General features: G+C 42.3%; 1 protein-coding gene across 7 annotated transcripts in view; it reads left to right on the plus strand.

Annotated features, from left to right (window-relative positions):
• The first annotated feature begins 752 nt into the window (after nt 1-752).
• The window catches only part of LOC132396621 (protein WWC2-like), a 248,051-nt gene continuing 235,583 nt past the window's right edge, over nt 753-13,220 (plus strand). For 2 of the 7 annotated variants that reach the window (XM_059974321.1, XM_059974324.1), the window contains exons 1-2: nt 992-1,127; nt 13,030-13,114. Coding sequence is in view for 4 of the 7 variants with exons in the window: in XM_059974319.1 (XP_059830302.1) it covers nt 1,000-1,127 (128 nt within the window). In the remaining 3 variants the exon portion in view is untranslated. Of the gene's footprint in view, nt 1,128-1,264; nt 1,621-13,029; nt 13,115-13,220 lie in introns of those variants that run through there. The other 5 variants (XM_059974317.1, XM_059974320.1, XM_059974319.1 and 2 more) reach the window with 4 other exon arrangements.

Genomic DNA, 13,220 nt, shown 5'->3' on the forward strand with positions numbered 1-13,220 from the left:
GAAATTCAAGAGTGTCGCGTGGCAGAAGCGAATGTAGCTTTTATTTCTAAGGAGAATGTGCTTGGGAAGCTGAATCATCCCTGAAGGCAGATAGGCCACCTGGACCAAATGGACTATACCCCAGGTTTCTGAAAAGGTAGCTGAAAATATTGTAGAGGCATTAGTAGTGATCTTTCAAGAAACAGGTGGAACTCATTGTCTTTCTTGTTCATATTTATATTACCTTTATCATCTTGTTGTAATTGTGATTTTTATCCATTCTTCATTCTTTCTCATTAACCTTCCCACACCGCACAATGACATATTGCCCCCTGTGTGAAATGCCAGGTCAAAAGGGGCTGGGAGGAGTGTTGGTTGGCACCACAATTTGTAAATTTGCTGGATGGAAAAAAATCGAGAGTGGGGAAGGATGGGGGTGGGTGGTGTTGGAGCGAAGTGGGGGGGGGCGATACTGAATCTATTACCAATATTTATACTTATTAGCAAAACGATACTAAAATTGATTGGCTGGAAGGGAGGACACTTTTCCGGCATTCCCGATCTTTATGGGGAATTCAAATTAGCAGCAAACTCAAACCAAACCGAAAGGAACAAATTTCCGAGTTTATTAAAAAAAAAACAGGGCTGAGTACAGTGACACAGGCTGGCACAGCCCAGCCAACTGCGCTGCAGTAAGCCGCGGACTTGGATTTGGCGGTTGTGGTATTAATATTTGATGAGATGTTGAGGGGAGGAATTTGTATGTAAATGAAATGTATGCTAATTCACCAGCCGACTGCCCGAGAGAGAGAGAGAGAGAGAGAGTGTGAGTGTGTGTGTGTGTGTATATATATGTGTGGGGATTCCTGGATAGAGTTAAGATGGAGGACCAGTTCGTTGTAAGGATGTGAATGATCGCAGGGCTGTTTTTTTGTTAGCTTCCCCCCTCCCTTCCTCCCTTTAATTTTCCCCCCTCCCTCTTCCTCCCCGGATTTATGGAGGTCCTTACAGTATTACAACATGCATAGGAAGGGCAATGGAGAGCTCCCTTTGCCGGATGGTTGGGAAGAAGCGAGAGATTACGACGGTAAAGTCTTTTATATTGATCACAACAGCAAGCAAACGAGCTGGATCGACCCCCGAGACAGGTAGGAGGACACTTTGCAACTAATATTCACCCTCAACACAGTGGCCGAGACTGACTCACTGCCGTGCGCACATGAGCTTGGAAGATAATAAAGTCCAAGGATGGGAGAGTTTGAAATGCACCTTTTGGTTCAGTAGTTTTACCCCGGCAAGAGCTGAAAATGGACTTTGATCCGTAGGGGACAGGCAACAGTGCCTTTCCTACAGACCAGAGCAAAGCTACAAAAACCCGGGTTTTACGGATCAGGCAAAGAAAGATTCTTTGTAAAAATGAAAGTCGCCACCAGTAGTTCTTTACTGCAGCTTATACTTCATAGGTACTTTACTCCTCTTATTCTGGCTGTCTGTACGAGAAGGAGTCACAGTGATTTTAGCAGTAGGTTTAGTTCCAGCAATGAGGGCAGGAATATGTGAAGAATTTCTCACAACTTAAAATCTTCAGATGAGCCCTGCGTTTTAAATGGGCCTCGATTCTGCGGAGGATGAAGATTTTCGGTAAGGGTGAGGACGTTTTATTACACGGGGCGGGGGTGGGGGGGGGGCAGAGGAGGACCAGATTGTGAACAGGTTATAGAGAGGGGTAAAATTATGACAGAAACACCGGCTTGTTGGCAGGAGCTGGGGGTGGAGAGGCGTGTAGCGTTTGTGCAATAACCCAGAACTATAGCGGATCACAGCGCTTAGTGGTAGGAATGGAGTCTTTCTCCCTCTGTCCTCCACTCCTTCCTTCTCTTTCTCCCCCTTTCTCTCTCTCCTTTCTCACTATTCTGCACGCTCCTTCCTTTCTTCCTTCCCTCTCACGAGCTTCCTACCTCTCAGCACTTCACCCTCCACTTCTCCTTTCCTCCCATCCCCTTCCTTCACATTCCCTCCCCCATCACCACTCTCTCCCTACACTTCTCCACCTCCACCATCTCCCTTTCCACCTTTCACTTGACCTCAGACTGTCAGCGGTGAAGGGTTGAGCCAGGTACCCTCCCAGAGGGAATGAGGGTGTAAAAGGGAAAGGAGCTTTGGAGCACACAACCTCCCCCAATACACAAACACACCTCCTTTTACTGTATATCCCTGATTCACCCTCGAGCTTCCTCCGCCTTTTTCCCATGCCCTGCATCGGGCTGAAGGGAATCCAGGGCTGGTTTCCGAACAAAGCGCGTCAGGAGGGACAAGGGGCGGAGCGGCCGCCCATTCCGGCTTGGGACGTATGATGTCCAGTGCCAGTGGCCGAGGCCAGGCCCGGCGGCCGGGAGGGCGATTCACTGTCCCCCAGTTCCTAAACCCCGCCGTAGGACAAAATGCAAGAGAATCTGGTATTTATGTTTTGGAAAACGGGTGTCATGCAACTCCTTGTCGTTAATCTTCGCTTTTAGAAGCCGGTTTGGCATTTTCACACACAATGAAGCCACTGAATTGGCAGTGTTTTGCTGAGTTGTGTGGAAATAACTTTGTATCAGGAGCGCAGAATTGATACTGTTACGTGATAGGAGCATTTGTTGCTGCGAGTAGCTTTTCTTCATGGTTGAATAGTGCCCATAAACCCTGAATGCGGATGAGGTGTGGGGTGGGGGTGGTTCAGAAGGGGAGGGGGTTTTCATGGTTATGCAAATCGGTACTTTAAGGCGCTCACTGGAATGCAGCGATGGGCATCTGAAGAATTGAGAGAACATTGAACTGAATGCAAATAAAGCGCCTCGGAGAGTGGGCAGCTCTTGCTTCTTTCACACTAGGCTGCCCCGTTTGAGTTGTGCAACCTGTTACTCACAGATCCCGTTAATTGCTGATTTTCCCCTTCCGGCTGCACGCCACGTGCTCCTTTTATTTCATATATTGCTGCATCTCTGAATTTACTCCTAGGTAAATGCTAGGTCTTGATGAAGGGTCTCGGCCTGAAACGTCGACTGTTCACTCTTTTCCATTGATGCTGTCTGGCCTGCTGAGTTCCTCCTGCACGTTGTGTGTGTTGCTTGGCTTCACAATATCTACAGATTTTCTCGTGTTTGGATGCTGGATTAAATAGTGGGATTCGTATCTAAAAACCTGTGCCATGAATCCGGAGGCAGGAATTCAAGTCCCATCATCATAGGCGGAGATTTCAAATTCAGTTCACTATGCACTCAGTACTACTTTATTAGGTGCTCCTGTACCTAAAGATGTGGCTCATGGTCTTCTGCTGCTCTAGCCAATCCACTTCAAGGTTCAGTCTGTGTTCAGAGATGCTCTTCTGCACACAACGGTTGTAACACCTCGTTATTTGAATCACTGTTGCAGTCTTGTCAGCTTGAATCAGCTTGAATCATTCTCCTTTGCCCTCTCTTATTAATAAGGCATTTTTGCCCACAGAATCACCACTAACAAGATTTTTTGTTTTTCGCATCATGTTTTGTAAATTCTCGAGACTGTTGGCATGAAATTCCTAGGAGATCATCAGTTTCTGATATAGTCAAACCACCCTATTTGGCACCAAGAATCACTCCATGGTCAAGGTCACTTAGATCAAATTTCTTCCCCATTCTGATGTTTGGTCTGAGCAACAAATGAACCTCTTGACCAGGTCTGCATATTTTTATGCATTGAGTTGCTGCCACATGATTGGCTGATTAGAATTTTGCATTAACAAGCAGGTGTACAGGTGCACCTAATAAAGTGGCCACTGCATGTATAATTCTGGATTTTTTAAAGGAAGTCTAGTATTTCCAACAGTAACAGGAGACATAATTAACTGGAATCTGAAGCAGCAAACAATCTGCTGGAGGAACTCAGCAGGTTGAGCAGAATCTATGGAGGGATGCAAGGGTTTAGTACAAAATGTTGACAATTCCATTCCTCATGGAAGTTGCCTGACCCACTGAATTCCTCCAGTGGATTGTTTTTTGTAACTGTGAAGCCATTGGATTGTTGGCAGGATGCAGTTATCTGGAAAGGGTGCAAAAAAATAATTTATGAGAACGTGATAATGCACGGTTTGAGTTGCAAGACAAGGCTAGATAGGCCGGGACTTTCTTCTCTGGGGTGTAGGAGGCTGAGGAGTGACCTTACAGAGGATTATAAAATCATGAAGGCATTGAGAAGCTGAATACCCACAGACTTTTTTTCCCACATAGTATAGCCCAAAACTAGAGGGCATTGCTTTAAAGCGAGAGGGGAAAGATTTATATAGGACCTGAGGGGAAACATTTTTACATATACTTGTGTATTTTTGACTTTACACAGCTAAAAAGTGGGTTAAATTTTGTGATTGGTATCCGAAAATCTGAGCCATTGATTCAGAGGCATGAATTTGAATCCCACCATCCCATCACATATGAAATGAGCTGCCAGAGGAAGGGGGCAGAGGCAGGTGGAATCAGAACATTTAAAAGCAATTTGAACAATACACCAACAGGAATGGTTTAGAGCGATATGGGCCAAATGCAGACAGATGGGACTAACTCAGTAATGCAACTTGGTGGGCACGGATGAGCTGCACCGTTTAGTACACCAGTATCCTGGGTAGGCAATCTGCTAACCTTACCCAGATAGGCTCATATGTGCTGTGTGGTCTACTTCATTGCCTTCTTAGTTCAGGGCAGTTAGGGAAGGACAAAGTTACCAGCATTGTGGGCAATATTTACATCCAGTAACTGAGTTCCAGATAATTCTGCAAGGGTTGGGTGAATGTATTGTGATACCTTCTTCACACTTGTGGATAAGACAATGAATAGTCGTGTGTGCCATAGTCTGTTCCAAATTAACACAGTCACACACTGGAGGGGTATTACTTTCTATTTGTGTAACAAATATTCTAAAGATTAGCCTCATTTGTCACATGTACATCAAAACATACAGTGAAATGCACGTAATTCTGTCAAATCAGATCAGCGAGGATTGTGCCGAGTAGTGCACAAGTGTTTCAAGCCTCTGATACCAACATATCATGCCTAAAACTTACTAATGCTAACCATATATGTTTGGTATGTGGGAAGAAACTGGAGCATCTGGAGGAAACCCACACGGTCACAAGGAAAATTTACAAACTCCTTACAGTCAGCTGTGGGAATTGAATGCTGATCTTACAAATGGCAGTGTAAAAGTGTTGCACTTCCGCTACCCTACTGTGTCAAGTATTCACATCTGCGAAGTCCATTTGATTGATGCAAGACACTCCAAAGTCTTCCTACCACTGACAAGGCACAAGTCAGGAGTCGGATGGAATCCTCTCCATTTGTCTGGAAGAGTGCAACCCTAACAAATCTCAAGAACTTGATAGCTTCCTTGATTGGCAGCCCATTCAGCACGCTATGCCCACATTCCATCCAGTACTCAGGTATAGTGGTTGCACTGTGTACAGTTTACAAAATGTACCACAGTTACTCACCCACTAACCTCTACCACCATCAACTAGAAGGGCAGGAATCCCCTCCAAATCTTGATTGGAATTCTATCTGAAAACTGTGTGAAAGAGTTTTTAAACTGGAAAAGCCATTATACTGGGACGGTTGCACTCTCTTGACCCTGAAGGTTCGGGTCCAGTGGTATGAATAGTCACAACTGTGATCTTCCATGGTTGCAGTTGATGGCCATGATTTCTTCTGTGCCTTGTCATGCCCTTTGCTCTCCATGAAGCACTGCAGGACTGTCTTCCTGGCCATTGGATCTCGCTGTTGATATCATCTGTCCAGTCTGGTGGAATTGATATCTATCATATATCAGTTCCAGCATATATATGCCATCAGGTTAATACCTACTATGTATGAAGCACCATTGCCACTCTTGTGGTCTTGTTGCAAAATGCGCTTGAGGAGCTAGTGTCAGAGGGACCTTAGATTGCAGTTAATCCACACAAACACTTTTTAATGGCTGCACTAAGCCTCAGTGCATTCTTCAGCATGTGCTTCTGCCAGCAGACAGCATTTCCTTATGGCCATCTTGTTGCATTGGGAGACCAAACAGTTTCAAACCAAAATACTCTTTCAAATAGTTGATGATCCAATAGCTGTAGTTGATGGTTATCTTGATATGTCTTTCTCAGAACAGCCCGTAGGTCAGAGAGTCCTCTGTTCTGCAGCTATTTGGGACAGACTTTGATGAGGACCCTTGCATCCTTCTCCAGGCCTTCTTTGCAAGTCTGCAATCTATAGAGATGTGGGCAATTGTCTCATCCTCATTATAGTTTTTTGCGGTGGGGGAAGGATCTGATGGGGGAAAGAACCCCTCTCATTGGCAGGAAATCATGCTTTTGGTGCTTGTTGGTGAGCTCTGAGTCAAACATCCAGAATTCCCGATGCATCAGTACTGAGATTAACTTCATCAGGACAGTTTAAAATGGTGGCTCCTCACTGCCTTACAGCAGGAATACACAGCATATGATGGGCTTGCCAGCAACACCAATAGTTAATTAAAATTACTAAATAAGAAGTATGTAACGTCATTATACCTTAAACAAACTAGGAATGGTACTTAATTTTCAATATTGCCCACTTCATGTCAAATAGGGGAAAGGTAAACACTTGTGTTATTAACTACTGGCTCGTTGGTATCCTCCCATCTTAATCAGGCCAGGCATAAAACTATCATAATCTTGTATGACGCTCCAGTATGTTATTGAGAAGTACCTCTGGTAGAGATGCTATCTTTTGAATGTAATGTCATAGCATGATCTCAAAAAGCATTCTGGTGCTCTGGCTAGTGACAGCTTGCAATTAACGTGACTAAAAATGGATAATCTGACCAAGTCACATATGTAGCTATGTTCAGGTTGTTACTGTATTTTCTACAATTGCCACCAAGAATACATTTTGGAAGCAATGCTACAAAAGCATCACTTACAAAGCATGAAAATGATTCTTCTTCAAAATTGTTAAACAGACATAAGTGTAGTGACATTAGAATTCTTCTAGATGGATATTACTCATGGTCTTGATTACTACCTTTCCTTAATTTTGATTCATTTTGGAGGATTTTGGATTCATTTCGTGGCCATTTCTGTATTTCTCACCTTATTAAATCTGTTGTACTTAGTTATTTATTCACATGCTTTAAACAGTTTAATAGGTAGATAGTGTTCACTTGAATTTACCACGTCCAAGAAGCTTTCTAAGTCCAACACCATTGATTTGCCCTGTATCTGTCTGGAGCTAATCCAAGAGGGCATAACTTTAAGGTGTTTGGAGAGAAGTATAGAGTGGGGTTTTTGGAGGTAGGCTTTCCACACGTGAGGTGTGTGGAACAGGTGGCCAGATAGAGGGAGATTTAAGAGACTTTCAGTTAGGCACAAGGATAAAGGAAAATTGGAAGGCCATGAGGGAAGGAAGAGTTAGACTGATTTTCGAGTTGGTTAAAGTGTCAGTGCAGCATCAGGGGCCATAGGGCCAGAACTGTGCTGTACTGTTGTATGTCCTATGCTGAATTGACAAATAAGCACAGTAAATGGTGTGCAACTGTTGAAGTTAAACCTCACATTGATAGTTTTCTGATCTCTAGACAAGTAAAGTAACAAGGTAAAAAGGTGGTTATATGGAGTTAACTACGATATGACTGTATCCATACTAAATGATGGAGTACGTTTGTGTTGTGACATGTTGTTGAAACCCCGTTTTACTGGGCATCTCTAGAAATGTGGCTAGTAGCCTTTGCTAACGGCCACCAGACTCAGTGGTGAGAAAACCACCTCTCTCAGATCCTGTACATCTAGGGTTGATATGACTTGTGTTCCACCAAACCCATGAGGTTGGGGTGTCTCACCTACTCAAGCCCTGTTTTGTGTGAATACTGTGTGACTATACTGCCCTATGTAGTTGCCCGGCAGCAAGAAATAACAAAGTATATACTGCATACAATTATAAGAGAAGTATATTTATGAATGTTAACTTAACCAGAGTTATTAAAGAAAAGTAAGAAAAAAACTAAAAGAGCTCAGCAGAGTTAAACAGTCAAATGTACGCAGGTTGGAGCTCAAGTCTTCCAAAAGCTGTTGTGTCTGATGTACTCATGGCACCAACTTCTATTCACTAATCCCCGGTAGAATTACCCCTCTCGGGGTCCATCGGATCACACATTCCCACCGGATCGAATCCTACAGCCGGTTCTCTCAAGCTTCTGCTTGCTCCATCTCCCGCCGAAAAGGACCTCCACACATCTTAGAGTCTGTCGCAAAAAACCTCTCCTTCAGCATTCTCTAGAACCTTCTTCCAGTTCCACCTCCTGATTGGATGACAACATTTCTAAGCGTCCCTTATCTTTAGCGGTAGCCCAAGCACTACCAGCAGAATGCTCTGCTTCTACAGAAAACCATTACATGAAATACCCTACAATGTTAGCAGTAACATCTTTACCAGGGCATTTCATTGTACTTCTGTTCCAAAGTTTATACTGATAGGTCTCAAGTTTGGTAGTTTGACAAGAAAATTAAATAGAGTCTAAAGCTCCCGCATGTTGTGATACTTTGGCTCTATTCTTGCAGTGAATTTTATACTCCAACTTTTGGAAGTCAAGATACGTGATCTGCTTCTCAAGATTTTACCTTTCAAAGTTTGATACTTGCCATTCAGACTTAAGAGAGCCTTGAGGCTTTCTATAGAGTCATACAGCATAGAAACAGGGCCTTTTGCCTATTGAATCCTCTCAAGCATTCACTTACCCTGGTCATATACACATCCTATTTTATTCTTCTCACATTCCATCAAGTTTCTCAGAATCTAATGTTCACCTACACACTACGGACAATTTGCAATGCCCACTTAACCTATAAACACCACATATCTTAGAGCTGTGGAAAAAGAACAGAGATCCAAGGACACTGTCACAGAGACAATGTGCAGAATCCACACAGACAGCACTGAAGGCCATGACTGAATCCAGAGTACTGGAGCTGTGTGGCATTGCCTCTGCTAGCTATACTAGTGTTGGCCTTTACTGTCACTGAGTGGTGCGCAAGCAAGCTAATACATCTCATTTTGCGGTGGTGCCGCCCCCACCCCCACACATCCACAGAATACCCACAGTCTTTGGTAGGACTACCCCATCAACAAAAACTTGCAAAGATGAAGCCTTTTATTATACTAAAAATATTTCAAGGCATTTCACTGGAAGAAAGAAGCATTATTAAACTATATTTGACACTTAACCAAATGAACAGGTCAAGAAGGGAAGGTTTAGAGGCAATTTATGATCAGGAAGGTCAAAGATGGAATTCCATAAGTAAGGGTTTTGCCCAGGACTTCCAGCCGGATAATAGTAGGTTTCCATGGCTTAAAAAAGGTCGGGAAACCCTACCTGCTGAAGACTTGTCCATTAAAGTTGGAACAATCAAAATAAAGGATAGGAGCAGGAAGAAGAATGAGATCTCAGTAGACTGGGGTTGAAATAGACTGCAAACAAATGACAGCTTGAAAATGGTATGTCACTTTTAAATGCAGTGCACTGGTGAATCAGAGCACATTTAATGCAAGCATGTTTGATGGTCAGAATTTTGTGTTTGCTTGGATATGGAAAGCAGTGTTTTGGATGATGCAAGGCTTGAAGTGGGAAATTATTCAAGGAACCTTGGAGTTATGTGGTCTGGAAGCAATGGAGGTATGGTTGAAGGTTTTGGCAGAAGGTCAAAATTAAAGCAAAGAAAATGTATTATCAAACTATGTACATATATGTTACCATATACTACCTTGAAATTAATTTTCTTGCAGACATTTATAATAAAATAGAGAAATATAATAGAATTTCTGAAAAAACATAAACAAAGACTGACAAACAACCAATGTTTAAAAGAATACAAATTTTGCAAATAGAAAAAAATATGAACATGAATTGTAGATTTCCTGAAAGTGAGATTGTAGGTTGTGGAATCCATTCAGAGTTTGGTGAGTGAAGTTGTCAACGTTGGTTCAGCAACCTGATGGCCATAGGGTAATAACTGTTATGGGGGAATTACTAGAAGTTGTGCGTGCAGCCTGCAAAACATTGTCATGTGTCACCAGCACCATCTTCATGGTAGAAGCAAGAAGACAGCATGCATTGGATGGTGGGGGTCCTTGATGATGGATGTTGTTTTCTTGTGGCAGTGCTTCATGTAAGTGGGGAGCGATATGCTGTACCCACCACTTTCTGTAGATGTTGCTGTTCTTGGGAATTGGTGTTTCTCATACCAGGCTGTGATGCAGGAGTAAGGATACTCTACTGCACATTTATAGGAGTTTGCCAAAGTTTTTAGTGACATGCCATTGAGGTAGGGACAGAGGAAATATAAATAGCAGCCACAAATGTCGGGGCAGGTTATTGCATCTTAATTCTCTGTGACAATGAATTGCAGCTTCAATCATCTGAATTGTATTGAAGCTGTCTGAAGCTTAGTTAAAGCAACATACAGACTTTTCTCTGAGTGTGGAATTCTTACCCAGATATTGACATATAGCTAAGCAGTGAATAAAGAAGCACAAATAGATCCTTGTCATGTATTTGTTGTGCAGCAAGGGTTATATAACTGTAGTACATTCAGCACAAACAGTATGAATAAGATGGTTCTGGCAGAGTATCAGATATGGTCCTTTAGTAAATAATCAACCAGACCTTCCACTCCTATGAAACAGATAATGATGGGATTTACCTGTGTTCCCCTCTCTGGCATTCAGTGTACCTAAGTCAGAGGTGGTGTCTTCTTGACTGCCATCTCTGCCCCAGAGTTCAAATGGTGAATTCAGCCCATACCAGGTGCAGCAGCAGGAATAGCCCCAATAGGATGAATGGGAGACAACAGCTTCAGGGAGAAAAGTGAAATTGAGGTCGATGTTTTCATTTGCTCTTAGCATTTAAAAATACTCTTTAAAATTTTTAACAACATTTATATGATGAATAAACTCTTCTTAGGATTCCAGCTAGGTAGAGGTTTCGATTATAACCAATGTTTAGATGGCAAAATCTGCCATCTTCTTCGGGGATGATGCCTGGGCATGTCTAATCTGGTGGTATTTATACCCATGAAGTTCGTACGCCCCCTCCCCCATTGGTTAGTCATCATCCAATCAGGCTTCCACTCTCTCAGCATGTTAGAGCGATTCAACCTCACACCCGGGTTAGTTGGACAGGCATCGAAACTTCTCTGCCTTGAGTTCTCTCAGAATCGCTCACTCTAACTCCATCTGTGTCAATTTTCAGTGCACCAGCACAGCTCCAACTCATTTCCGTGCAAAGTCAAGAAAATGTCCAGAGAACAATGATCTTGTTCGGGAATTGTGAATTGTTCGAGAATTAACCAGTTGTGCTAAGCAATTTGTTATAAAACTAATTTATTTACTACAGGGATGAGTAAGCAAGCCAATGCTGGCCTTAATGCATGGATTTTCATAAAGGTTATAAATAAGAGAGTACTTTTTTGTTATTAAACTTGCTTTGTTCACTATTCATTATCATATATACAGTGTATAAATAATTACACAAGTGATTTGTGGCGGCACAGCAGATCCACTTCCTCAGAACACCAGTGATTAGGGTTCAATCCTGATCTCTGCTGCTGTCTATATGCAAAGTTTACACATGAGTTCCTTGCTATGCTCCAGTTCTCTCTCTCATCCCAAATACATGAAGGTTGCTAGATTAATTGGGCTTTGTAAATCGACATTAGTGTGTTGCTAACTGTTAGAATTCAGAATTTAGAATAGGGGTGGGTGGGAGTTTTAATTTGAATTAGGGGAGAATAAAATAGGATTAGCCTAGAATGAGTGTAAATGGTTGATCAAATGACCTGTTTCCATGCTGTAGAATGCCACAGCACTCTGTAGGCTTTCTTTTATTACTTGAAATAAAAGTGCTTTATTTTGCTATAGTTATTTTTTTAAAGTTTGTTTCCATATTATAACCACAAACAATTTTGATGATGGATTGTTGTTTTTATATCTTTAAGGAAGTAAAAGAATTTTTCCAACACACTGGTTTCAATCCCGGCGCAAGTATTATTTCAATGTGATAGCTATTGCTAGGAAACTGGTATGAAGCTTGAAACATAAACAGTCTTGTTTTGCTACCACCAGCATTTAGTGACACACCTGTATATTCCAGTGCTTCTGAATATTTGATGCTCTGTGAAGAGGGGTGTGTTGTGATACTAACTTCTTCACTTCAGCCTGTGTTTTCTTTATCATGGCAGTACTAATGATTAATAGACGTATGCAATTGTAGTTACCTGTGAGAGCTTGCGTATCAGAATCAATCAGGTTTATTATCACTGACATATGTTGTGAAATTTGTTCTTCTGCAGCAGCAGTGCGGTGTATTACATAAAACTTAATAAAAGTTACAATAAAACATGTAGGAAAAAGGTAGTGCAAAAAGAGAGCAAAATAGCGCAGTAGTAGATGATTCAGAAATCTGATGGTGGAGGGGAAGAAGCTATTCCTAAAGTGTTGAGTATATGTCCTTGAGCTTCGGTACTTCCTCCCTAATGGTGGTAATGAGAAGAGGACATGTCCTGGATGGTGACAGCCCTTAATGATGGATGCCATCATTGTGAGGCATCACCTTTTGAAGATGTTCTCGATGGTGGGGCATGTATCTTGATTGGGAGTTTCAATAAACCTAAACCTCTCCACCTTTTTTACTTGCTTAAAGCCAGCACTGATAGAACTTTTGATTGTATGGCTCCTTATGTTTCAGCAATTTAAGTCAAGGATTTTTGCTATTCAATTGTTCGAAAAAAGTTGGTGGTGTTAAGGAACGGATGCAAAAAGCCAGAGGAACTCAGTAGGTCAGGCAGGATCTATTGGGAAGAATAAACAGTTGATGTTTGGGCCAAGACTGAGATTCAATGTTCTTAAGAACTTTAGTCACCTCTTTCAACAGTGACCAATCATTTTAACTGCCAGGTTATGACCAGTGATTCTTTTGACAATTATCTTTCATAGATTCAGTTTGGGGTAGTAATTATCTTCTACCTTTCAGGTGTGGGAGGCAACCCCACGGTATACAGAAGAAACCGAGGCAATCACAGGGAGAACATGCAAACACCATACAGACAGCGCTGAAGGTCAGGATCAAACATAGGTCCCTGGGGTTGTGAGACAGCAGCACCTATCATAATGCCATTGTGTTGCCTTATTGATTAGATCGGAAGCAGAAGAGAAAAGAGCCCA

This window comes from Hypanus sabinus, chromosome 7 (genome assembly GCF_030144855.1).
Source record: "Hypanus sabinus isolate sHypSab1 chromosome 7, sHypSab1.hap1, whole genome shotgun sequence".
Lineage (NCBI taxonomy): Eukaryota > Metazoa > Chordata > Chondrichthyes > Myliobatiformes > Dasyatidae > Hypanus > Hypanus sabinus.